Source organism: Lethenteron reissneri, chromosome 49 (genome assembly GCF_015708825.2).
Source record: "Lethenteron reissneri isolate LAM-NWPU_2019-01 chromosome 49, ASM1570882v1, whole genome shotgun sequence".
Taxonomy (NCBI): domain Eukaryota; kingdom Metazoa; phylum Chordata; class Hyperoartia; order Petromyzontiformes; family Petromyzontidae; genus Lethenteron; species Lethenteron reissneri.
In genome coordinates, this window is record NC_083827.1 from 10,984,110 (window position 1) to 11,008,576 (window position 24,467).

The 24,467-nt window shown below is 49.7% G+C and overlaps 1 protein-coding gene across 2 annotated transcripts; it reads right to left on the reverse strand.

Annotated features, from left to right (window-relative positions):
- Positions 1 to 520: 520 nt before the first annotated feature.
- FARS2 (phenylalanyl-tRNA synthetase 2, mitochondrial) lies at positions 521 to 24,442 on the reverse strand. Of its 2 annotated transcripts, none has more exons than XM_061571929.1 (8): positions 24,409 to 24,442; positions 22,029 to 22,876; positions 18,952 to 19,280; positions 18,090 to 18,255; positions 16,903 to 17,034; positions 12,059 to 12,219; positions 4,039 to 4,190; positions 521 to 2,946 (listed from the first exon to the last, which is right to left on the reverse strand). In XM_061571929.1, exons 2-8 carry the CDS (start codon positions 22,327 to 22,329, stop codon positions 2,808 to 2,810), a joined length of 1,380 nt encoding a protein of 459 aa, XP_061427913.1. In that variant the 5' UTR covers positions 22,330 to 22,876; positions 24,409 to 24,442; the 3' UTR covers positions 521 to 2,807. The 2 variants fall into 2 exon arrangements, with proteins under 2 accessions (XP_061427913.1, XP_061427914.1); XM_061571930.1 differs by lacking the exon at positions 24,409 to 24,442 and adding an exon at positions 23,809 to 23,928.
- Positions 24,443 to 24,467: the final 25 nt, after the last annotated feature.

Genomic DNA, 24,467 nt, shown 5'->3' on the forward strand with positions numbered 1-24,467 from the left:
GATAACCAACTCCGTTCCTCTCAGATCAAATGCACTCCATGTCTTGATGTAGACCGTGGTTGTAATCCAACCTCTTCCCGTGCTGCCACGCTCCCAGCGATTATTCTCAACTCCAGAATCCCGGTGCTAAATCCTGATCGTACATTTCTACTCAATAGGTGAACAATAGTGGAATAAAGGTAACATTTAAAAAAAACAATTGTGAAATAAGAGAAAAACTCTTATAGAAACAAATATCTACTAAAAAAATCCTTAGCCAGGGGAGAGTCTTTAATGGCTGCAATGAGCCAGTGGCAGAATCCCCACATTCCCATTACAGGGGCCATTCATGACAACCATGGCGGAATTCCCAGAGCATTCCTTATTTTATCAACCCCAGAGAGAGAAAGGATGGGCTGAGATCATTGACCCGTGATTTAAACTCGCAACCAATGACTACGCAAGTAAAAAAGAAACCACGATTTTAAATTCTTAACGTCGCGAACGTCAGAAAAAAAGTCGCACGCAATTCCGTCCGCAATAAGGCGATCGATTTCCGTTTATTTTCTACAAAAATAATGTCGTGCCACGCAGCGTTTGAAATGTAAACGCAGGGTAATAATGACAACATTCATAATGAGAGGAGGCAGAGGGGGCATTGGTGATGGCGGTCAACGCCCAGCCGTGCCCAGGAGAGCCGTCAACGTGGCGGCTCCCTTGGAGGCGGCGATGGCTTCCGAGTGCCTCGTTACCCGCAGCTCCCAATTCTTCAGGGCCGCAAACGTGAGGATTCCCAAAGGCCAGACGACGTACAATGTCAATTTGCTGCTGGACGAGGGGAGGGGCAGGGACTATTTGGCCATTCTTCATCACGCTGGTCAGTGCAGTTTGGTGAAGGCGGGTGGCATATGTGGGAGCATTGAAGTACAGTACAAGAACTGATTTCGTTGCAAGGTGCTCTGCTGCCCACAAAGTAGTCCCTGAGCTGCTGACAACACCCGCTGTATGCATGGTGGGCTCGCATCCAAGCACTATCCGGGCTCAAACCTGCTTGGTTTCTGGGATTTACCTGGATTGAGTCGTAAGCAACACAAACTCAACTCATTACATGTTTTTGTTCGATACAAAGATATTTTTTTCCGAGAAAACAAAGCTCTTACTGCTCTGAATGTAAAATAAATGTCATCCATGATAGAGATTTTTGGGTTAGATCGCGTAAATATATGAATGTCGTTGAAACCGCCACCACCCGACACAGCCAACTAGTAAGGGTTGTCACGTAAACAGAACGTGCCAATTCGTCACGAGTACAGCACATCGCGGTGTGTTGGAGAGCAAAGCCACAACATTTACAATCTGAGTACGACGATTCGCCAGTAATTACAACCAGCTTCATCAGTCGGCAGTCAGATTTGTGGAGAAGTCCACCTGTTTCCACCTGTTTCGTTCATTATATAGAGGCCACCCTTCTGCGCTCTTGCACAATGTGGGGGGGGGGGGGGTTACTGAGGCAACGTACATGATGCATGTGCATTATGCGAGCCCTTTGAATTTGTACTTCCTGTCTATTGTGTTTATTAAAATAGCCCTACCAACGGTAATCCCGATTGAAGTACCCTGCCCTCTGGAGGCATGCATTTAAATAATGTATTGATAATTCGCTGCCACGCAGCACTACGGCGGTACCTATCCGAACGGTTAAAGTTATTTAGATTTCCTTCAATTTCGATAGATTCTCTAATTAATCTTGGCCAGTAGTAGCTAGTTTTGCACAAAACTTCAACATCATCAAAATCAATTGAGTGTCCTTGTTGGCACGCGTGTTCTGCTACTGCTGACAGTTGTATTTGGGAAAATGTAATATTTCACGTAACATTTACCACACGTGCAGTTAATCCTGTACACACCTTCTGATGATAGCTTCGGCAATACATCTTTTATACCAGATATTAATTTCTGTATTTTACATACCGTCCCAAATCTGACTCTGATGTTTTGTTTTTCCAAACATCTGGCCAATTGATCAGTTACTCCCGCAATGTACGGTATTTTAATCGTTTTAATTACATGGGCAATTTCAATGCTCTTATTTGATTTGGTTTTAGTATTCAATGCCCTGTTGATTTGTGCATCATTGTCACCGTTCATTTGCAGCGCTTCTTTAACATGTTAACGACACATTTATATATTTACGCGATCTAACCCAAAAACCTCTATTATGGATATTGGTCGCGAAAGCCTACGTGTCAAACAAAATGAATGTCGTGTAAGAATTGATAAGTGTGTGTGTTAGCCCAGCATTGGGGCTGATGAATGCCTTGGAAGGAAGCCCAAGCAAGTAGAAAAGGTAATAGATGGCAGCTTCCTCGCTATCAACATTTAATTTGAAAACACAAAACTTCACTTACAAAGGAAACCTTCAATGAGTCTTGGGAGTATTTATCAAGAAGGTCCTGCTGGGGACGTTTGACAAATTCATGTATGCGAGTTTCTTCGCGAGTGGGAGATAATTCAAGTGCACCACCCAGTGGAGGCCCACAAAACATCCGTACTGATAGGTGATTAACCTACTTGCTGTACTTGCACTTCCAACCGCCTCTTTTTCCAGGCCTTCCTCTCGGCCTCCGTGTATGCAACATACGGATATTCTCACATTTGTTATTCGATGCATGTCTCGTGAGCGTAAGAATTTATACGAATCGATGGCAATACGCGTAGGTCAGCAACCTACTTGCTGTACTGGCATCAAGTGTGAGGGCAGAGGCTGGGAGGTCGAGATGGCGGGTGGCTGTGGGTGGTGTGGGGCTATGCTGGGGGGGGGGCGGCCGTCAGAAGCGCCCTATGACCCCGAGCTGAGTCTGCGCGGCGCGGCCCACGCGCTCGTGCAGCATTGCCACCTCCTGCTGAGTCAGCGTCTTCTCCATGTGACGGTACGTGATGCGGTAGCAGTGGCTACGCCGGCCCGTTCTGCACCACGCACACACCGGGGGGGGGGTTAGGTGGGGGGCGAGGTGGGGGCGAGGTGGGGGGCGAGGTGGGGGGCGAGGTGGGGGGCGAGGTGGGGGGCGAGGGGGCAGACGTGGGGTTACAGTGTACAGGGCTCGAACCCACGAACACAGGATTCATAATTTCCGGCTAAATGCTCCATCGCCGATCAGCACGGTTGGCTACGCACGGTGCAAAGATGTTCAACATACATACAGCACGTTCACGGTAACTCGACCGTAGAACCTTGGAGCTGCTGGCTCAGTGGATTATCAGCTCTCTGAGACAGGTCCAGCACTCCAACTGCAGAGAGAGATAGCTTCTAGCGACTGGTGTCCCACCACGTTCACCATGCTGCCACGCATGAGACTTCCAGACTCAGGGTTCGAACACAAAACTTAGGGTTTCAGTGTTCAGTGACCTAACGCGGTCCAATGGGGGACGATCAACGCCATAGCTCAAACTGAGCACCTCGTAGTTACTGGCGCAGAGTCAATCCACGTTTGTGATAACCCTGTGACAGACACTAAAGGGCAGAGCTCGGGTGCAATAGCTTAACGTTACAGGCTCGATGAATTAACATCGACATCAGCTAAAACTATTAAACTAAACCGTTAAACTATTTTTATTTAACCAGGTAAGGCCCCCTGAGGTATGACCTGGCCACAAATGATAACTCCACTAAGTGGCTAATCACGTGGAAATTTAGAGCAGCCAAAGACTCTAAACGTATGTTTCTAAATGTGGAGGGAAAAACCGGAGGACCCGGAAAATAATGCACGTGACCACGGGGAGTGAGAGACATCTCGCCACCGCGGCACCTCAGAGAGCAACATCTAATCTAGCTCCAGGGCCCAAACTCGGCCACTCGCAGTCTCCGGCTCAAGCGTTGCGCCAACATGCACGAAAACTCCAACAGAGAGAAAGAGAAGAGAGGAGACGACCGGTTCCCCCGAGTTCCATCCCCTGCTATCGGAGTCCCTCCTGCTCGGCGGTCCGGCACGCGGGGCGGGGGGGGCCCCCGTGCAGGCGATGGTGGCGGCGGCAGTGGCAGCGCGCGACCCCGCGGCTCACGTTTTGTCGACGTAGTCGTCGGCGAGCGTGACGCTCTCCACCAGGTCACCGGCGAGGCTGCGCACGAGCTCGTGGAAGTCGTTCTCTTCGTAGCCGTCGGGCGGCAGCCAGAAGGAGACGTCGTTGACGAGCGGCGGGTACTTGCTGACAGCCTAGGGAGCACGCGGGGAGCACGCAGAGATGTCGGGCAAAGCGTGCCGTCGGCGGTAATCGCGAGAGCTGTCTGGGGAGGTGCTGGTGGGCTAACCTTGTGCGACCATTATAATTATGTCTTATCATCATCCTCATCATCCACTGCTGGATGAAGGACTCCTCACGCCGTTGCCATCTCTCGTGGTACCGTGATGCCGCAATCCATCCCATTCCCGCGCACCAGATGATCTCGTTGCCTCACTTCCTGTGGTCGTGCTCTCGGTGCATTCCCTCCTTTGGCTGCCATCGGCCATCATGCCCTCCGAGCCCACAGACTTTCTTTAATGGTCAATATGTCTCTGATTTGCGTTTGTACCTTCATCTGTGTGTTCTTCTTGCTCGTCTCTCAGTGGTATTCTGAGCATGCATCTATTTAGATCATTTTCACTGCTATAAGTTTCAATGTGATAAGCCACTTTGTTGAGCTATCATTTGTGGCCAGATTGCTTATGGAAAATGCATTAATACCCAAGTGGGCTTTACCTGGTTAGATACAAAATAATTTAGTTTTATTTGTGTATATTTTTAAGTGATTTTTTACCTTTCCTATATTTTGCACTCCCATCGTGTTTTTGTCTTGTTTGTTGTTGTAACGTTCTGACCGGCCCTACTGAACATTTCTGAAAAAAGCTTTATAGCCCATCGGATTCCTCCAGTGTAAATACATATTCCGATTCTGATCCATGTGTCTTTTTACACTCTTCAAGTTCCCAGCTTTTGTTCATGTGTACAGCTCCACTGAGGTCAGCAGACTCCCTAAAGGGTTGAGAATCATCGTGGTAGAGTAAACCTAACCCAGTTCGGCACATCTGAGGGCCTGAGTTCAAGCTCCGGGTGAGACATCAATGGCCATGACTTCTTTCACAAGAAGGTTTCTCCACCGTAGATTGTTTGTTGCATGTTTTTTTAATTCAAATCTTTTCCCAATATCCAGGCAGGTGGTGCCAAGATCAGAGGGCTCAGGTTACAGTCACAAGGTCAAAGGGGTGAACAGAGTGTTGGGGCAAGTGTTATTAGCGAGCACCTATTATGGCTGGTGCAGTGCACGATGCTGTAATTGTTTTTTCAGACGCCACACGAGAGCAAGTGGCTGTGTTGTTGCCGGCCGCTTCACGCGTTTGGCCTCTGGGCCTGTGCTCAGCAACTCTCGCCACCGAGAGTCGCGACCTCGCCTGGTGCGCAGGAGGTCATCGGTTCGATCCCAACCCTGACGCCTGCTGCTGTATATTTGGAGTTTGCGTGTTCTCTCTCCCCGCTATTTCCCTACACATTTAGAAATATTCGTTTAGATTATTTGGCTGCTTTAAATGACGACATAAGCTACTTCCTTGAGCTGTCATTTGTGGCCAGGTCGCTTCTGAAAAAGATTTATAGAGCTCAGTGGGCCTTGCTTGGTAGAATAAGAATAGTAGTTAGTTAGTATCACCAACCCCCAGGGGTCTATAAAATTGGGATTACTTTGTGAGACGTGCGACCGAGGGGAAGACTTAAAGGCAGATTGCAGAAGACTATAAGAGCAGCCCTTTGCAGTCTTATCAACTATAATTGTTATGGGATCTGGCAGAAGGAAGCAATGGTGGGGCATGGTGGCATCGACTGCATTGTCCACGATGACATCTCGGTTTGTCCTTCCACATTTAGAATCAACGTGCATTTAGAGTATTTGGATGCTATAAATTTACACAAGATAAGCCACTTCATTGAGCTATCATTTGTGGCCAGGACGCTTCTGAAAAGAGCGATATAAGCTCAGTGGGCCTTACCTGGTAAAATAAAACATCGTTTTTAGTTTAACTGTGTAAATAAAAACACGCACGCTTATCCGGGGCGAAGACTGCCAACGCTGTCACTGGCGAACGCCTCCCGTCACGAGCCCGCACAAGGCGACCGTCCGCCTGCGCCGTTCATAACCCTGAGAGTTGCCGGAGCCCACTCATTGGGGACGTTATTGTTTCTTGGGATAAAAATATCCAATTGAGACCATGGCTGTCGGTCAGGCCAGCTGGCTATACGTGCCGGGCGAGGTGGTGGATGCCCGCGAAGGTAAAAGGTAAAGGTGCAAGCCTGCAATTGCTTGCTCATGCCACTGTCGGCGGAAGGACCTCCCAACTAGGAGCTCTAGAATGCCCCTCTAGAGGGTATTTGGTGGCCTAATCGTCCATGCCGATCACGCATCTTGGAAGAGGTGGGAGCACCAACATTTTATCCCGTAGCACATGACCCACTGACTGACCGACCATTTCCTGTAATCTAGCAGTTTGAAGGATCGATTCCTCCCACGCCTGCTGTATATTTAGAGTTTGCGTGTCTCTCTCCCCGTGGTCACGTAGATTTTTCTCCGGGTTCTCCGGTTTTTCCCTCCGCATTTATTATCAACGTGCGCTTACAGTATCTGGCTACTACTACAAATGTCCACACGATAAGCCACTTGGTTGAGCTATTATTTGTGGCCAGGTCGCTTCTGACAAAAGAGCTGTATCGTAGCTCAGTGGGCTTTACCTGGTAAAATAAACATAGTTCAATAGTTTTTAGTTTACGTGTGTCAACACTCATTGACCGGGTGGGTTGCTGTGTGAGGCCGGCTCTAGCACAGCACGGTGCGCGATGCACCGTCATCGCGGACACCCCGTAGGCGTGTGTAGTACCAGCCCTAGCGGGGCTTGGTGAGCGCTGGGATAGCGCGGGCACCACACATAGCGCGTAGTGCGGGCTCCCACGAGGGGGGGCGGGAGAGTGTCAGCCCACGGCAGGGTTGCCCCGGGCGATGGCACTCTGGTTGACGCCGTAGACACGTGATCCGGAGTGTCCACAGAGAGGCCCCCAGGTGGGGGGACTAGTGGGTGATTGCGTGTCCTGGGAGAGCTCTCGAGAGGGAGCTAGAACACTCGAGAAGGCGGGCGGGGCTAAGGGCGGAGCGGCTCCGACCCAGGGGGATATAAGGTGGGTCCCTGGGAGGGACCGGGGTTCTTCGTTCTAAAGCTGGAAGCTCCACGTCTACAAGCTGGAAGTTCCACGTCTACAAGCTGGAAGCTCTCCGAGGAATCAACACGTGGTCGGGGACCCGAGTGAGGGTCTGACCCTTCGTCGCTGTAACCCCTCAGTATAGCGTAGTTAGCTGGGTGGTCACCACCCTAGGCTGTATCTGGTGAAGGGGCAGTTGCCCCTTTGTGTTAACGGGTTGATGTTACAATAAAAGTGTTGCCTCTAAAGAACAACGTCTCAACTGGACTCACTACAATTGTATTGGCCAAACATCCCAATGTAGGACGACAGAGTTTGGGTAACTGTTGGCAGCGGTGGCAGCGGCTCTTGCCACCTGTGGTTTCCCGTGCCCCTGAATCTGTATGAGAATGAACAGAAACATATTCTTAGGTGTTTTCGGTAAAGTCACGTAGGTAAAACATCAAAATTTATAAAAATAATAAAATAAAATAAAGATCACGACGTTTCGGAGGCAACACAAGTCTCCGTCATCAGGTGGGACAGTCACAGCCAGATCAGCTGCATCAAGTGAGGCAATGATTCAAGATGTAATCCCTTAAAAGCGAGTTGAGGGGGGAGGAGAGGGGGGGGGCTCATCAGAATGTGGTAGCCAATGAATTGAAAGTATCGGGAGAGAGGGGCCATAAAAGGGTGGGCGACGGCGTGGAAGCTTTTGTGCGCAAGCGACACACTGCTGCACACGCCAACGCATTGGACAGAGAGGGGGGAGGGGGGAGGTCTGATACACATGATAGAAAAGAAAAGAAAATGCGTATGTTTATACCAATGCTGGCTGAACAATGAAGAGATTACTGTTAAACACTGGGGATGTTAACACTCGGTAAAGTAAAGTAAACTAGTGTCCTGTCAGATAAGATGGTCAAAAAAGTGTAATTAAGTCTTTTTTGCGTGGTTAATAACATCTTTCCAATGATTACTAAGTTTGTACCCATCATCACGGTTGAAATTATGTCTGTGTTTGTATATTTGGATGGCTTCGTGTACAAACCTTTGATGGTAGCCAGGAGGTTTGCAGAGAACCTTGGTCTCGGAAAAGACAATTTCATGACAGCCCACTGAGTTGTAGCAATGATCGGCACTGGCCGAAGAATCAGTTCTGCCTGTGTTTCAGATCTGACTTGTGCTCGCGGACACGATCAGCAACATGACGTTTCGTTTCTCCAATGTAGCAATCACCACAAATGCAACTCAATTTGTAGACTCCAGGATACTGTAAGTCAGGAACAGCATCCTTCACAGATGGAATTAGATCACGGATTTTATGCACTGTACTGAATCGGACTTGGATCTTATGTTTGTTTAGAATTTTGGAGATCTTTTTGGTCACGCCTGCTATGTATGGTAACGTGATAGTTTTGGTCGGAGTTTCATGTGGCTGTTTCTGTGTGGTGGGAGAGACAGCTTGGCGGATAGTACGGTCAGAGTATCCGTTCATCCTGAGGGCCCGATCTGTTTGAGAGGAGGCCTGACGGATCCTTGGGACATTCTGTCTACAGGAAAGCCACCCACACAGATTCCTACTTGAAACCGGATTCCCACCACCACCCATCTCAAAAGAATTCTCTCATCAAAACGCTATACCACAGAGCCCATGGCATTTCTGACCAACACCACCTGGCCGGTGAATTAAGACATGTACATCGGGCCCTCAGGATGAACGGATACTCTGACCGTACTATCTGCCAAGCTGTCTCTCCCACCACGCAGAAACAGCCACATGAAACTCCGACCAAAACTATCACGTTACCATACATAGCAGGCGTGACCAAAAAGATCTCCAAAATTCTAAACAAACATAAGATCCAAGTCCGATTCAGTACAGTGCATAAAATCCGTGATCTGATTCCATCTGTGAAGGATGCTGTTCCTGACTTACAGTATCCTGGAGTCTACAAATTGAGTTGCATTTGTGGTGATTGCTACATTGGAGAAACGAAACGTCATGTTGCTGATCGTGTCCGCGAGCACAAGTCAGATCTGCAACACGGCAGAACTGATTCTTCGGCCGTTGCCGATCATTGCTACAACTCAGTGGGCTCTCATGAAATTGTGTTTTCCGAGACCAAGGTTCTCTGCAAACCTCCTGGCTACCATCAAAGGTTTGTACACGAAGCCATCCAAATATACAAACACAGACATAATTTCAACCGTGATGATGGGTACAAACTTAGTAATCATTGGAAAGATGTTATTAACCACGCAAAAAAGACTTAATTACACTTTTTGGACCATCTTATCTGACAGGCACTAGTTTACTTTACTTTACCGAGTGTTAACATCCCCAGTGTTCAACAGTAATCTCTTCATTGTTCAGCCAGCATTGGTATAAACATACGCATTTTCTTTTCTTTTCTATCATGTGTATCAGACCTCCCCCCTCTCTGTCCAATGCGTTGGCGTGTGCAGCAGTGTGTCGCTTGCGCACAATAGCTTCCACGCCGTCGCCCACCCTTTTTTGGCCCCTCTCTCCCGATACTTTCCATTCATTGGCTACCACATTCTGATGAGCCCCCCCCCCCTCTCCTCCCCCATCAACTCGCTTTTAAGGGATTACATCTTGAATCATTGCCTCACTTGATGCAGCTGATCTGGCTGTGACTGTCCCACCTGATGACGGAGACTTGTGTTGCCTCCGAAACGTCGTGATCTTTATTTTATTTTATTATTTTTATTAATTTTGATGTTTTACCTACGTGACTTTACCGAAAACACCTAAGAATATGATTCCTTGCAGTCACGAAAGCTTCAAGTCTAGAATGAACAGAAACTGTGCGCGTTATGAATTCTAAATGATTATCAACACGGGACAGATTCACATCTCGATTAAGTGGCTGAAATAACTCGGGCTTGCGTTTCCCCCGACGTTCGTAATGGAGACATTGGCGTGTTTCTCTTTAAAAATTTGGGTGCAACTTTTGTGAATCGACGTGTTGGCGCGAGTCAGAATTAGAGCTCCTGTTTGAGGCCTCTCGCGACAGGCCGGCGGTGAAACCGCCAGGGAGAATGGATGACAATCTGTCAATTCTGATGGACGTGCCTTGTCGGCGGGCAGAGTATTGGCATCAGCGTTATCCACGTTTAAAGTCCTGAGCTCCCCACGCTGTGCGGATCACGGGGGGGGGGGCTCTGTGACCGTAATGAAAAAAAGAAGAATATGTTTATAACATTTCTGGCAATAAAATAGATGGCTTTGATTTTCGTGTCTCTGTTGATTAATTCGATAATCCGTAGCTGTGAAACAGTTCTTTGATTAATTGATGAGCAAACACGTGGAATTGTGTGGATTAAATAATTATTAGTCTAAGACCGTCTGGATTTGTAGTCAAAAGGATCAAGACAAATGAGGCACCACAGACAAGACCAACTGTAGAGTACTGAGAGTGCGAGAAATGAAGCAATAACAGCCTGTTACAATATCCGGCAATAATACAAGAGGTGTTAAGATGTTCAAACACAAAAGAGATCCCTTTTGCAAGGCATCAAGTATGCAGGAACCACACAAACTTGAAGCAAAACATGCAATAACAAACATGGTCTGATAAGATATGTACTGTCACCTGTTTTATTGGCAGCAAGTGTAAAGGCTATTCTTATTCTTTCCATAATTTTTGATACTGGCAAAAAGCTCCCATAGGTAATTGACGGTACTTTACTGCAATGGTCAGTGCTGGTTGAAGGCGGGGGGGGGGAGGGGAAGACATGGGAACATAGTACAGTACAACAATGGGGTTAGATGCGCTGCTTTTCCGCTGCCCTCTCACTCAAATGAGAAGACTCTTCACCGTTACCGAGGCAATTGCAAGTGGCAGGGTGAGGGGTCCCGTTTACCGCCGAATCTCGTAACGCGCGAGCGGTGAGCGTACATTGTATTTAGCAAGGCTGTCGCGATGATGTGCGTGAATGTACGTACGTGTCCACCATTGGAACAGGAAAGAGTTACGTCACCGTGAGACTGCTCTCGTGACCGTCATGCGTGTTAAAGAGCACGGCCGTCATGCCACTGTCATGTTGCCGCAACACGCCTGCAACTGGCGCTGCCCGCGATGTCATTTTTCACGGTGCGGATATGATATTCAATTTCACGATAGGACTTCACCGCGATACTGGTGTCCCTTAACTTTGTAACTGTCTTGCATTTTTATTGTATTGTGTTTGTGGTTTGGTGCACCTCCGGTACGAAATAGATTGATTAAACATTCTTCAGCTGCAGCTCAATGAACACAAGCCGGTCTTTGGTACAATTTGTAACACTTGTACAGTTACGTATGAATAATTAACAAATCAAATGGCTTTGACTTATCTCAGGATCGCGAATTCGATGATAATAGTGTTTGTTCTAATTATTTTCCGTCTCGTTTATTTTGATTTTTCTCTGTCGTTCGGCCCATTAGTTTACATGTCATATTATCATATAATTTGCATAAATCATATGTAATATATTTTTACATGCACGATTCACTGTGCACTTCGTGAAAATATTAATTGGTGGCAATCGACAGACAGATGCATTGCCACTTCTCGTATTTACTATTTTTATTTTACCAGGTAAGGCCCACTGAGCCATATCGCTCTTTTTCAGAAGCAACCTGGCCACAAAGTGGCTTATCACGTGGACATTTACATCAGCCAAACATTCTAAAACGCATGTCGATTTTAAATGTGGAGGGAAAAACCGCAGGAGCAGGAGAAAAATATACACACAACCACGGGGAGAGAGAGCCATGCAAACTCCAAATATACAATAGGCGTCGTCAGGGTCGGGATCAAACCCATGCCCTCGTGTACACCAGGCAAGGCAGCTGACATATCGGGGCCACCCTCTGACCTGGAAGTGGATGGCTGTGTGGATGCTGTCGGTGCGGAACTGCCGCAGGAAGCGCTCGTCGGAGCTCCAGAAGAGGCGGATGTCGGGAACGCCGTAGAGGACCATCGCGAGACGCTCCAGCCCCACGCCAAACGCCCATCCCACGCGGTCCGCTGCCCCCGCTGAGCACAGATGGGGAAAGGTCATCCTCTCCTAGTCACTCGCTCATCCACTCGCTCATCCACTCCTAGTCACTTGCTCATCCACTCGCTCATTCACCCACCCCGACCGTGCGGTCCGTCGCCCCCACTGAGCATAGACAGGGAGAGATAATTCGAATTAGTCACTCATCCACTTATTTACTCAACAATTTACTCAGTCACACCACCAAGCTCCCGCTTCGCACACGCAACAGGGGGAAACTCATTAAATCACGAACCCATTCATTCGCTCACTCATTCTCATCCACTCATTCATTCAGTCACTCATCCACAAATTAATTAATTTACTCGCTCGTCAATTCAATCGTTCATTTACCCACGCAGTCCTTCAGTCCGTGTGTGCGTGGTGACTCGCAATGGCAATTCCTTGTTTTTATGCATTCATTTACATACACGGCTCACTCGTTCACCCACCGATTCACTCAATTGTTTACAAATTCATAGTCGTTCACCGTCTTACCCATTCATTCACACCCATTGACAAAATCACTCACCCCACTCATTTATTCACTCCTTCACTCAATCAATCATACACATACTATAAAACCCTCCTCTCTAACCGCGAGGGTCACGTTCTTGACAATGCTTGCGAATGCAGAATTCGTGAGCGCAGAAGACTCGCTCCAATGGGAAAAATGTAGTTACGTTCCTGGTACGAGTGAACATGGGGGGGTGGGGGGGGAATGGTAAATGTTTAAAAACGATGACTACAATAAATACATTATAAATTATAAAGAACAATGTGTTTTTTTGTATTACCTTTGATGATAATGATTTGACGACATGGAGGTGGTGGTGAGGAATTCAGGAGGATGACTCCTCGGAAGATGCCGGCGTTTGACAACACTGCACAGCTGTTATCATGCTAGCACTCCGGAGAGCCCTAGCCGCAACACTTTCCCCGATTGCATTCGCCTTCTTTTAATGGACCTCACAAGTCAACTCGTTCATACTAAAATGTATAAACGAGTCTGTAAAACTCAAGTACGTATGACGTAAAACTGCACAATAGCGAGTTCAGAGTCGGCTTACTGCGAGACTGATGACTGAGCAGGCAGCCGAGGGAGTGTGCCTAATCTTCGCTGACCGTTTAAAATGTAACAACATTCTGTACGCACCTCCCCGGTGTCGGGTGTCTGACGCTTCACCAACACTGGAGTCTGGCGGGTCACGAATAGGGAGTTGTCAAACTCTTAGTAAACTCGCGAATATGCAAAACCCTCGAATCCAGAACTCTCGCTTAGCGAGGGTTTACTGTAGTAATTTATTCACTCGTTGACACATGCAGTCTCTCACGTATTTATTCACTCACCCACCCCGTGCTATTTGCTAACTCAGTCGATTAGTCACTAACCCACTCGTGCTCACTCCTTGAACTACTCATTCATTCACCCAATCGTTAATTCGTTCGCTGACTCGCTTAGCCACTCGTCATTCAATCGGTAACTCACTCAATCGCCCACGCTTTCACCCTCTCTCATTGATTTAGTAACCCTCTCAGTCACACATTCACTCAATTAGCCACTCTCTCCTTGAATTAGTAACCCACTCATTCAGTCACTCACGCATTTAACCCATTCACTCACTCAATTAGTCACTCTCTCACTGAGTCAGTAACTCATTAATTCACTCACGCATTCACCTATTCTCTCACGCGTTCACACATTGAACGTACCCAGCTAAAATCAAACAGCAGGGAAACATTACAGGCCTTTAAAACTGAAAATAAAAAGCGATGGGCAGTATTTATCCGTACCATTGAGATTCCAACATGCAGTTTCTCGTGAACACAGGAGTGCACGGCAAATCAAACATGCTCGGATGAAGGCCTCCCGAGGTGACCTTCCGTTAGTGATGGTTATTTATTTATTTATCCGCCTTCATATTATTTTAAACTGGGACAGCTCCGTTCAATTGATTTGGGGAAAAAAATCCAATCTCGGATAGAAAGCGGCTGTTTAAGAAAACCACACACACGTGCACACACACATACGCATGCACACACACGTAGGCACACACAAGCATACGCACAGGCACACACACATACGCACGCACAAGCATACGCACAGGCACACGCACGTACGTACGCACAAGCATACGCATAGGCACACGCACATATGCACGCACAAGCATACGCACACACACGTATGCACATACAAGCATACGCACAGGGACACACACATACGTACGCACAAGCATACGCACAGGCACATGCACACAGGCATATACACACAACACATACGCACATTCACACACACACACCACACCCTCGCTCCGATAGAGCCTTTAACAGACTGTTGGGGCAAGTTGTTATGAAGCGCCTATTAATGTCTGCACGTCATACAAGGAGGTGGTGTGGCCAGTGATCTGCCCACTCGCCCTTGTCTCCTCAATGCTTATACACACCGCACCAAGTACCCATTTAAGGCTGAGTAGATCTAGGGGGAGGCCCGGGACCCGTTCAGATATTTGTCACCAATTTTGGCTATGAGTGGGAATCGAACTCTGGCGTGTGGAGCACTAACCGCTGCTATATCAATCCCACAATGACAAAGGTGTCTCACGTACAGCATTTAACAGATTGTTGGGGCAAGTGTTGTTAGCGAGCACCTATAAAGGCTGGCATGGTGAGGGGGTGGCGATGTTTACACACCGCACCAGGTACTCATTTGAGGCTGAGTGGACCTAGGGGAGGCCAGCACCGCAGCAGGTACTAATTTAAGGCTGAGTCGACCTAGGAAAGGCCCAGGACCGGTTCAGATAATCGTCACGGGCATTGGCCGTGAGCGGGAATGGAACCCGGGTCGCCAGGTTCTTAGTGCAGCGCGCCAATCGCTACACTACCGCTCCCCACACACACACACACTGACACAAACTGACACACAACACACACGGGCGAGTCTGTGGGTGGGTGGATGGGGGCATTTAGACCAGGGCTGATTGGGGCAGAGCGGTCGCTCCCCATCGCGGAGCCCGGAATAAACTCGCAACCCCCCAGCACGCCGCCCCCGCGCCCGTCCTCCGGTACAAATGTCCCGCTCGTGGATGCCAATAGCCACCGCGGCGCAATCAGTAACCGGCGGCAAGGTCGCCGCGGGGACGCCCGTCACGCGGCCGCGCCCACCGCGGGGCCGGCGTGGCGGCGAAGCCTCGCGGGACCGACGCCCAACCGCCGAGCTGGGTCCGTGGGTTCAACTCCACGATCGGGGTACCAATTTTTCTTGTCTTTTTTTCTCTTCACAGTTTGCCAAGCACAGGCCCAAAGACTCAAAATGCCAAGCGGCAAGCAACAAGCGGTGATCAAAATGTCGGTTTTCGTAGCCAGTGCAATGATGATCCATATTTGTGTTTGGGTTGGGCCACGTGGTAGTGGTGTTTTTTTATTTTAACGCCAAAATTATCGTCATTAAACCCTTCTGCACACCCGATAAGATTGCCACGCTTGATACGATGTTATTTATACGTAGCCAACACGTTCATTCAAATTCTGACCAATCAATCTCTTCACTGGTGGCTTTAGACTTTTCCCACCTGGATTCAACACCAACGTACAACGTTTTGCTCAAACTACTTTCAGCTTCTTTGAGGTGATTCAACTCGGAAATCGAGCGAGGTTGCTGTCAGCTCACACTGTGCCAAGCATCTGCCAAGACATCACCAACGTATTGGCAGCACGGAGAACAATGTATATAGCCAACCGTGCTAATTGGAGTTGCGGGGGAAAGGCAACAAACCAAACACAAAAAGCAGTTCTAAAGAGATGAGTTTTCGATATAGTATAGTGATGTAGTGTCTAGTAGTGTAATGTATAGTGTAGTGTAAACTAGTGTATAGTCGTGTAGTATATAGTAGTTTATAGTGCAGTATGTATGTATGTTGAACCTTCCCACCGTGCGTCGCAAACCGTGCTAATCGGAGGTTGGAGGGAAGGACAACAATATATAAAAATATATAAATTGTGTTTTAATGTTGATGTAAATTGTTCTGTATGTACGCCATCGCGAAAATACATTCCTATTTAGAGGCTATACCCATCGATAAAATGGATACAGACGCAGATTGCAAGTAAGCGAAGACCGTAACTTGAGACCTTTATCATCCAGCAGAGGATCGATCTTGGCTGACGATGACATCCACATTGCTATATGGCAATGGTATTAATTTAATGGGTGTTTGCTATTTATTATAAAAACATTCACATCATTAGGTAGGCCTTCATCCAGCATCATTGTTGCCGATGGTAATGACAGATGTGAACCTTTATCCAGACTGTGTTTTTGGATTCGGCCACATGGTGGTAATTTTCTGCCAGAAGTCTTTCCGTTAACCCCTCCACTACCCGACAAGACCGAAGCGGGGCACTCGATTTCCGAGTTCCAGCACTGCATCGTCACCATGCAGTATCGCAACAACATGGAGTGGAGTAGAGTGCAGTGAAGCGGAATGGAACGGAATACATGGACCAAAACAGTGTGGGTTTTAGTAGAACGGAGTGTTGTAAAGTTGATGGTACTGGCTTTTAATGGCAAACTGGATTGCATCTAAGTGGAACGGATTGGAGGTGGGGTGAGCCACGTGGGGTGTATTTCTACCAAGCGGATCCGAGTGGCACTGCAGCCACTGCCATTGTGTCGATGCTCCTACCGCCATCCAGGATCCGCTGCTCCATGACTCCGCAGCCGAGGACTTCCAGCCAGCTGCCATGGTGCAGCACCTCCATCTCGAAGGAGGGGTGTGTGAAGGGGAACGTGCAGTCCACCCACCTCCACTGCACGCCTGCCCCGCGCAGCACAGCAGCGGACGAGCGGTTAAACTTTGGCTGGCAACACCCGGCACAGAGTACGGCGCCAATGCCGTTACCTGGACTGAACTGAAATCTAGTGGCCACTCGCGCCAAACACCGATCGTTATCCTCGTGATCAGCCATCATCCATCCACTGGAATGCTACGGTCTGTCGGTCTCCTGCCCACAAGCGTGGTTCCATCATTGATTGTGTTTCTCCAGGTGAGGACCCAACGAGAAAGCGAGTCTCGGATGAAAACATTACCTTGGGTCAGCCGGTGACAGCGGCCCAGTGGAATTTAGAGCGAAACGCACAGAGCTAAGAGATCTACAGGGGAAGCTTTAGAGGCTCAATGGCAATAGACACAGATTGTCAAAGCAAGCAGACAGGCTGAAGGGTTGCGTGGGAAAATTATTTATTCATTGGGTGACTGAATGAGATAATGAATGATTGAGTGGATGATTGAATAAGCGATTGCAAGATTTCATTTTTAAATTAATGATTGAGTAAATTAATATGAATGATTGAAAATAAAATACTAAATTACTGAATGGGTGAATGAGCAATTGCATGAGAATGATTGAATGATTAAATCAGAGATTGATTGATTCAATGAGACATTGAGTGGTTGAATGTGAGAATTCATTATTGAAAGGAAAACTTTGCATTCCATCGGTAAACACTAACAATACTTTCGCAAACGGGGTGCAGAAGTGAGATCAGGGACAGTATAAAATGGGATTAGAAACAATCGCAGAGAATTGGGTTTGTTGCAAACGAATGACTGAGAGGGGAGAGACTCATCAAGGAATGGATGCCAGATCATTCCCAGCTCACAGCGTCGCGATTGCGTGCACAACATTCAAGTGCTGAGTTAAAAGCTGCAGATTAGAGAGAAGAGCTGTTTGGTAGCGTGCTGATTAAATCCACACAAAGGCCATTTGGGTTTCAGAGGGAAGGGATAGAAAGCTGATGTTTGGTGCGACCGAAGTTGATTTAATGCTGGTAATGATACAAATCCCAAAAGCAATATTTTTAGGCCTGCACCTTCCCCAAAGAGGTATCCCATGAGGCCTTGCAGCGTCTCCTTGAGGTTGAACTCGGTGAGCTTGACAGCCTCCATGGTGTGCGTCTCCTGCTTGAGTGGATTCCTCGCGCCGCTCTCAAACAGACGCAGGTCCTCCGCGCCTGAGCCCTGAACCTCCGCAAACAGCTGCGGTGCGCACAAAGATCCCCCGTGAAGCCTTAACAGACTCTTGGGGCAAGTGCTGTTAGCGAGTAGCACCTATAAAGGCCGGCACGGCACACGAGGGGGTGATTGGCCAACACCATGCCCGGCCGCCTTTGTCTCCCCAGTGGCGATGTTTACACACTGCAACAGGTACTCATTTGAGGCTGAGTCGACCTAGGGAGGTCAAGCACCGGTTCAGATAATCGCCACTGATGTTGGCTGTGATCGGGAACGGAACCCGGGTCGCCAGGTTCATAGTGCAGCAAGCTAACCGCTACACTACTGCTCCCCACACACAGTGACACACACTGACACACAGTGACACGCACTGACACACACCGACACGCACTGACACACAACACACATGGGTGAGTCTGTGGGTGGGTGGGGGCGTTTAGACCAGGGATGATTGCGGCAGAGCGGTCGCTCCCCATCGCGGAGCTCGGAATAAACTCGCCACCCCCAGCACGCCGGGTTCATAACGCAACGCACCAACCGCTACACTACCTTTCCCCACGCAGGGGTCAACACACACACAAAGACACCCCCGAATAGCCTTAACGACGACTGTTGGGGCAAGTGCTGTTAGCAAGCATCTACGAGGGCCAGAGAGGTCAACCCACAGACAAGAGCCGGGCTACATGGCGGGCGGGGGCAGGGAGGTGTCTGGTATCTCACCGAGTGGCGGTCGAACAGCCGCACGCCCTCGAGCTGGTGGAAGGCCGGGTAGTGCGTGGAGTCGACGGCGTCTCGCCGGTACACGTCTCCCGCCACCAGGAAGGCGTTGAGGCCGGAGCGAACCAGGTCGCGCTGGTGCGCCGACGTGTGCGCGCGCAACATGTGGCGCCCGCTCACATAGTAGCTGTCGCTGCGCCGCCGGCTCGGGTGGCCGGGAGGCACCAGCAGGCTGTCGAAGTTCTGCTCCAGCGTCACGACGGGCGGCAGCGCGTCGTACACCGAGAAGAGCGGGTTGCCGCGCCGGTTCGTGAAACTCTTGTAGAAGAAGTCTGCGGCGCGCGGTGGCCGGCGGCGCCAGTGGGGGCGAGGGGGTGGCGGGGCGAGGGAAACACGTGGCAACGGCGGTGGCGACGGTTGTTCAATCGACTGTGTACGTTTCATTACTTGTTTGCTATGGGTGAGTCGGGCGACTCCCTGGGCACCCCTGCAAACGATATTTTCCATCAACGGGGGATTTTTACAGGTGAAATATTTGAACGAATAAAACACAACAAAGTAAAAATATTACGAATTTTCGAGCCGAATGCTACTGCGGAGGCTTTCTTGGCTGTGCCGCTGCGCGGGTGTCCGATGCATTTACGGGATGTACTGTTAGGCGTAGTTAGGCATAGTTAGGCGTGATGTCTGACGTTTCGCGCCAACGTGCTGGAAGCTAATTCAGTTTTCAAGAGATGGCCACGGCTTCTCGGACCACTCCGATAGACTGCTTTATCCACATTAGGGGCAAGATGTTGAAGTTCAGGGCCAAGTCGCCAGGGGGACGCATGTGCAGGAGCCAAGGGGAACCATGCGGAGTAGCCAAAGGGGGTCCCCCCCCTTTGTGAGTAGGCAAAGGGGATCCATGAAGGCTGGTACAGCAAATATCCTCCCGTGGCCACATTTTTAACCAGCTGACCTCCCTCTCCCGGTGCGCGCACGCTCACAATCACGCCAGCACAGGTGGGGTTGGTAGATCACACAGAGGTCATCGCGTGCTGCGAGATTCTCCACCCAATCCCCACGCCCCCCACATGGCATGGGGAGGCCTCTATCGAGCGGTCGGTCGACAACGGCTCGATCGTTCCGATCAAACAGAAGGAGACGGAAGCATTGAGAAATATCTCAAAAAAGACTAACGCAACTTCAAAGAGGCTGTCAATGCAGGCGTAGTCATTCTCAACTGTCGCAGGGCCCCCCGCGCACGCGTTCACGAGTTTCCAAACGTCATTAGCGCAAGACCAGGCGACGCGGCAATTAGCGGATGCTGCGCGACGTACGTCGCATCATCGCTCAACCCGGGGACGGCAGGAAAGACACTGTCAGTTCCCTCTCCTCAAGATCCCACCCACCCACCCAACCCGCCACCCCCCGACTCATGTGTAAGTTTGAGCAGACTGTGCTGGGGCGTGCCTCGTGTAGTAATTGCCACTAATTGAGAGATGCAGCCAGCCAGGGTCTTCCCTCAGGTCAGCTCAGCCTGAAAGAGACACATGGCGTGCCAGATGCCGGCGGAGGCGCGCGTGCGTCACTTTCTCGCGCCGATGTTTTTATTCCGACGCGAGTTTGAGCGAGATTTTAATAAGCGCCGTTTTGAGAATGCGGCACTGGGGCCCAGGTATGGTTGTGGGCCCTAGTTTGCGTGCTGCACACAAACGCACGTGCCCGTATGAAGATAAAGATCCCCCCCCAATAGCCGTACACACTGTTGGGGCAAGTGCTGTTAGAGAGCACTTACGGCAGGCTCGGCGCACAAGGGGCTGGTGTGGCCTGTCCGATGCCTGACTGCCTTTGTCTCCCCCAGCGCTGATTGTTTGCACATGGCACCAGGAACTAATTTAAGGATGAGTCGACCTAGGGGAGGCCCATAACTAGTAGTTGGTTTCATTATGCATTGCGCTAACCATTGCCCCACTCAAATTTCTGGGTTGGTAGAAAAATGTACTAACCAGGACGTCTCCACTCCCAACATACTCCGATGCGCACAAACACATGTGTACTGATGCACAGATGCACTCACGCACAAACATTCACACCCATGACAAATTTAAGCACGCGTGCTCGTACGTGCGCGCTCGTGTGAATCAAACTCTCCGTGCCAGGTGCTCGTTCCAGGCCGAGCCAACCTAGGGGAGGCATTGGACGAGACAATGGCCTTAATAAATATTTTACTGCCACGCGGGGAGTCAAACCTGGAAGGAGCGAGAGTTTCTGGAGCCCACGAGGAAGGGGGAGGAGGAGGAATAGCTGCTTAATTATTCCCGAGCAGCGTACCTCGGCAGCGCATCCGAAACGCAATCGGAGCCGAGACAACACCGGTGAATATTTAATGGCGACGTGGGCGGCAGAATGAAGGTGTGCCGGTTCACCCGTCGCGGCTCAACGCATAAATTGTGCGCCGAGGCCGGCGCAATTCCGTGAGCGCGGTGAAATTATCCGCGGCGATAATAATTTTCCTTTCGCCAGAAATAAGGAAAGGGATTTTGTTGTTGTTGTCGTTGTTGTTGCTGCTGCCAATTGTGTTGTTTTGAGCAAGGTTGTGTTTTCAATGCGTGGCAGAAAAAACGGCGAGGTCGGAGAAAAACTGCACGTGAAAATGTTTTGTTACCGCTGCTCCAGCGAGCGTGGTGCTAATGAGAGTGCTCGAGAATGGGAAGAGAGTGCTGGGCAGGAGCTCTTGAGTGCTGGGTACTGAATGCCGAGCACTGAATTCAGCATATTGAATGCTGTGCACTGAATGCTGAGTAGTTGCGTGAATTACAATCTGGGTACTAACTATGGAATGCTAGGGACTACGCGCAGACGTCTACATTTTTTGGCTAGAAGGAATTTAATTTGTGGGAGGTAGGTATTGAATACTGGATTCTGGGTGGTAGCTATTGATTTTTGGTTGGTAAGAATTGAATGCTGTCATGCTGGTCAGTGAATATTTAATTCTGAGCGCTTGGTGCCATTTGTGCTGGGTGCTGGTTAATTAATACCGGGTGCCGAGTGCTAAGTGCTCTCTGACGGCGAGTGAACACCCCCCGATCGCCGCGCACCTTTGATGCGCTCCTTGACGAGCCACAGCGGGTGGTGCTCCTGGTTGTGCAGCTGCCGCCCGACAAGCCCCAGGATGTGCGGCGTCACGTTGGTCACATCGTCCGTCTCGTATGAGCGGCCCAGCACTGCGACGGAGCCACCCCGGGGCCCGTCCCGCTCCGAGCAATGCGCTCGCGCCGGCCACGGCGCCGTCACGGCGCCCCCCGCTTCCCCGGCCCTCCGCTGCCGCCAGGCCCCCCACCGCGAGTGAGTGTTCCACCGCCACGCGCCAGGAAAGCTTACCCGCCCGCCTACGCTCATCTCTTGATTTTAGTTCTTTGATCGCAGGCGTTAAGTGCGGGCCCGGGTTCTGTGGAGAGCGATGTGCCGTGGGTAGGGCGGCGAGGAATCGTGGCAGCGAATGAGGTTTGAGAAACAGCCTGAATTGTAATTCCGCTCGCGTAAATAATTACTAATTGCCCCGATTGTTTTTTTCGAAGCACCTTCCTGCACACTGCTCCTAGCCTTTACAAAGGATTCGTGTGACGAGCGATGACAGTGACTATTTCTTTTTTAATCCGAGGAACAATCTTGAGGTAGTGGTCTGCGGGTGTAAAATAAGTGTGGCCGATTTAGATCCGAAAAAAAAATAAGCCGTTAACAATTCAAACGTACCTATTGGCAGCGTTGACAATCATTGGTCACTACAGCACATATGTTATACATACGCCTTAGTTAACTTAGTTGAGCGGCAATGAGCTGTAAATGTTGTAGAGCTGATCAATGCCAATTAACGGAGTCCTAACGGGGGCAGGGCTGGGGCAGCTGCTGCCCTAAAAGGAGATGGCGAAAGCGTCACGAGCATCACCTGGAACAGGACAAACGTGAAAATCCCGGCGTTAATGCGAGCCACCAAATAACACGACGCACAAGGCCCCGAGGATACTAATTTACGAAAATGTGCCATGGTTTAATGAAGTCGTCTTTAAAGGAATAAAGTTTGAATGGTTGATTAAATACACACAACAGCGGATCCCCATCACGGTTGCGATTTACTCGAATTTTCTGAAGAGACGGTGGGGAATTTTCACAATTATTTTGTGCAGTCTCCGACTTACAAACGCCCGACTTAAGGGCAGTCCGACTTACGAACGGAAGGCCTTCCTACGTCGAGGACTATCCATATACACATTTGACCACCGTCCCATAATCCCTTCATTCGTCGTATCCAACCCACACCCAACGAGAGACATCAGCACTTTGCAAAATTCCGTCAAGTCTGCTGCTGCTGCTGTTTTGTGAATCAAGTTGTTGGGGTTTCTTTTTGTACACACAATTTCTGAGCCCAGTAGGCCAAAAGGACCCAAACCATCAAACGTCCAACAACACACAGCCCCTTCAAGGTTGTAATGGATATGAAAGAACACGTTTCTTGCGTTGAGCAAGGCTATAAGAGCTTGGGGAAAGTCACCATGGCGAGGAGTTTCAAAGGCGCTCAGTGCGTGGGAAGAAAAACGTTTTGACATGTCGTGTGGTGCTGGTGGAACACTGCATGAGACGAAACAGTCCACTGATATGCCAAGTGCTCAACATGAGATGCGGAAAGCTTCGAATCTAGTACGAGGAATCAATGGGCGAAGTTCACGGGAAATATAAACAATTGTTATTTTGTTTGACCAGGCAAGGCCCACTGAGCTATACGGCTCTTTTTCAGAAGCGACCTGCCCACAAATGATGGCTCAACGAAGCGGCAGACAGATACTCTGGGCGCATGTTGATTCTAAATGCGGAGGGAGAGACCGGAAGACACGGAGACAAATCCATGCGACCACGGGGAGAACGTGCAGACTCCAAACATCGTCGTCGTCGTGATCGAACTCCCGACCTCCTTGTTGAGTATCAGGCAAGCTAGTTACCATCTCGCCACTGCGTCACCCAACTCTGTTGGTCGCGACAGGATGATGAGGATGATGAGTGGCGAGTGACGAGACGCGCGCCTCTCCTTCGTGGATGTCAACTGGAAGAGAAGCGCCAGTGTTGCGGTTGTGGCCATGCGACGCGAACTGGGGACCGCGCAGTTAAACCCCCCGGAGTCTGCGCTCCTGCAGCGGAGGCGGAAGAGCGAAGCGACCACACGGACTGGACTCTCTCCCGAAGCCCTCTCGCTCGCTCGCTCGCTCTTGCCGATCAGACCTCGAGCATACTGCCGCTGCCATGTACGCAACGACTAAAACAGAGCCAAGGGGGGTACACGCGACTGTTTAGGACATAGGTTAAAGCTGGATAATTAACGACAGCTCATCCAGCAGTGGAACTGAGCAAGTGCCGCTGTACTTTGTTACACAACGACGACAACAACAACAGCGACAGCAGCTGCGGCGGCGGCCTTCGCGTCCCCACCTGAGCCGCGCGTGTCGCCCCCCCCCCCCCCCCGCGTGTCGCCCCCCCCCCCCCCGCGT

What these genes read in the sequence shown, in the direction of transcription:
- FARS2 (XM_061571929.1), bottom strand. Translation starts at nt 22,329, where the DNA reads ATGAGCGTAGGCGGGCGGGTAAGCTTTCCTGGCGCGTGGCGGTGGAAC. An exon ending in CGTCAAGGAGCGCATCAAAG is followed by an intron (nt 19,281 to 22,028) that starts GTGCGCGGCGAT and finishes CGCGCGCCGCAG; the next exon opens with ACTTCTTCTACAAGAGTTTC. An exon ending in GGCTGTTCGACCGCCACTCG is followed by an intron (nt 18,256 to 18,951) that starts GTGAGATACCAG and finishes TGCGCACCGCAG; the next exon opens with CTGTTTGCGGAGGTTCAGGG.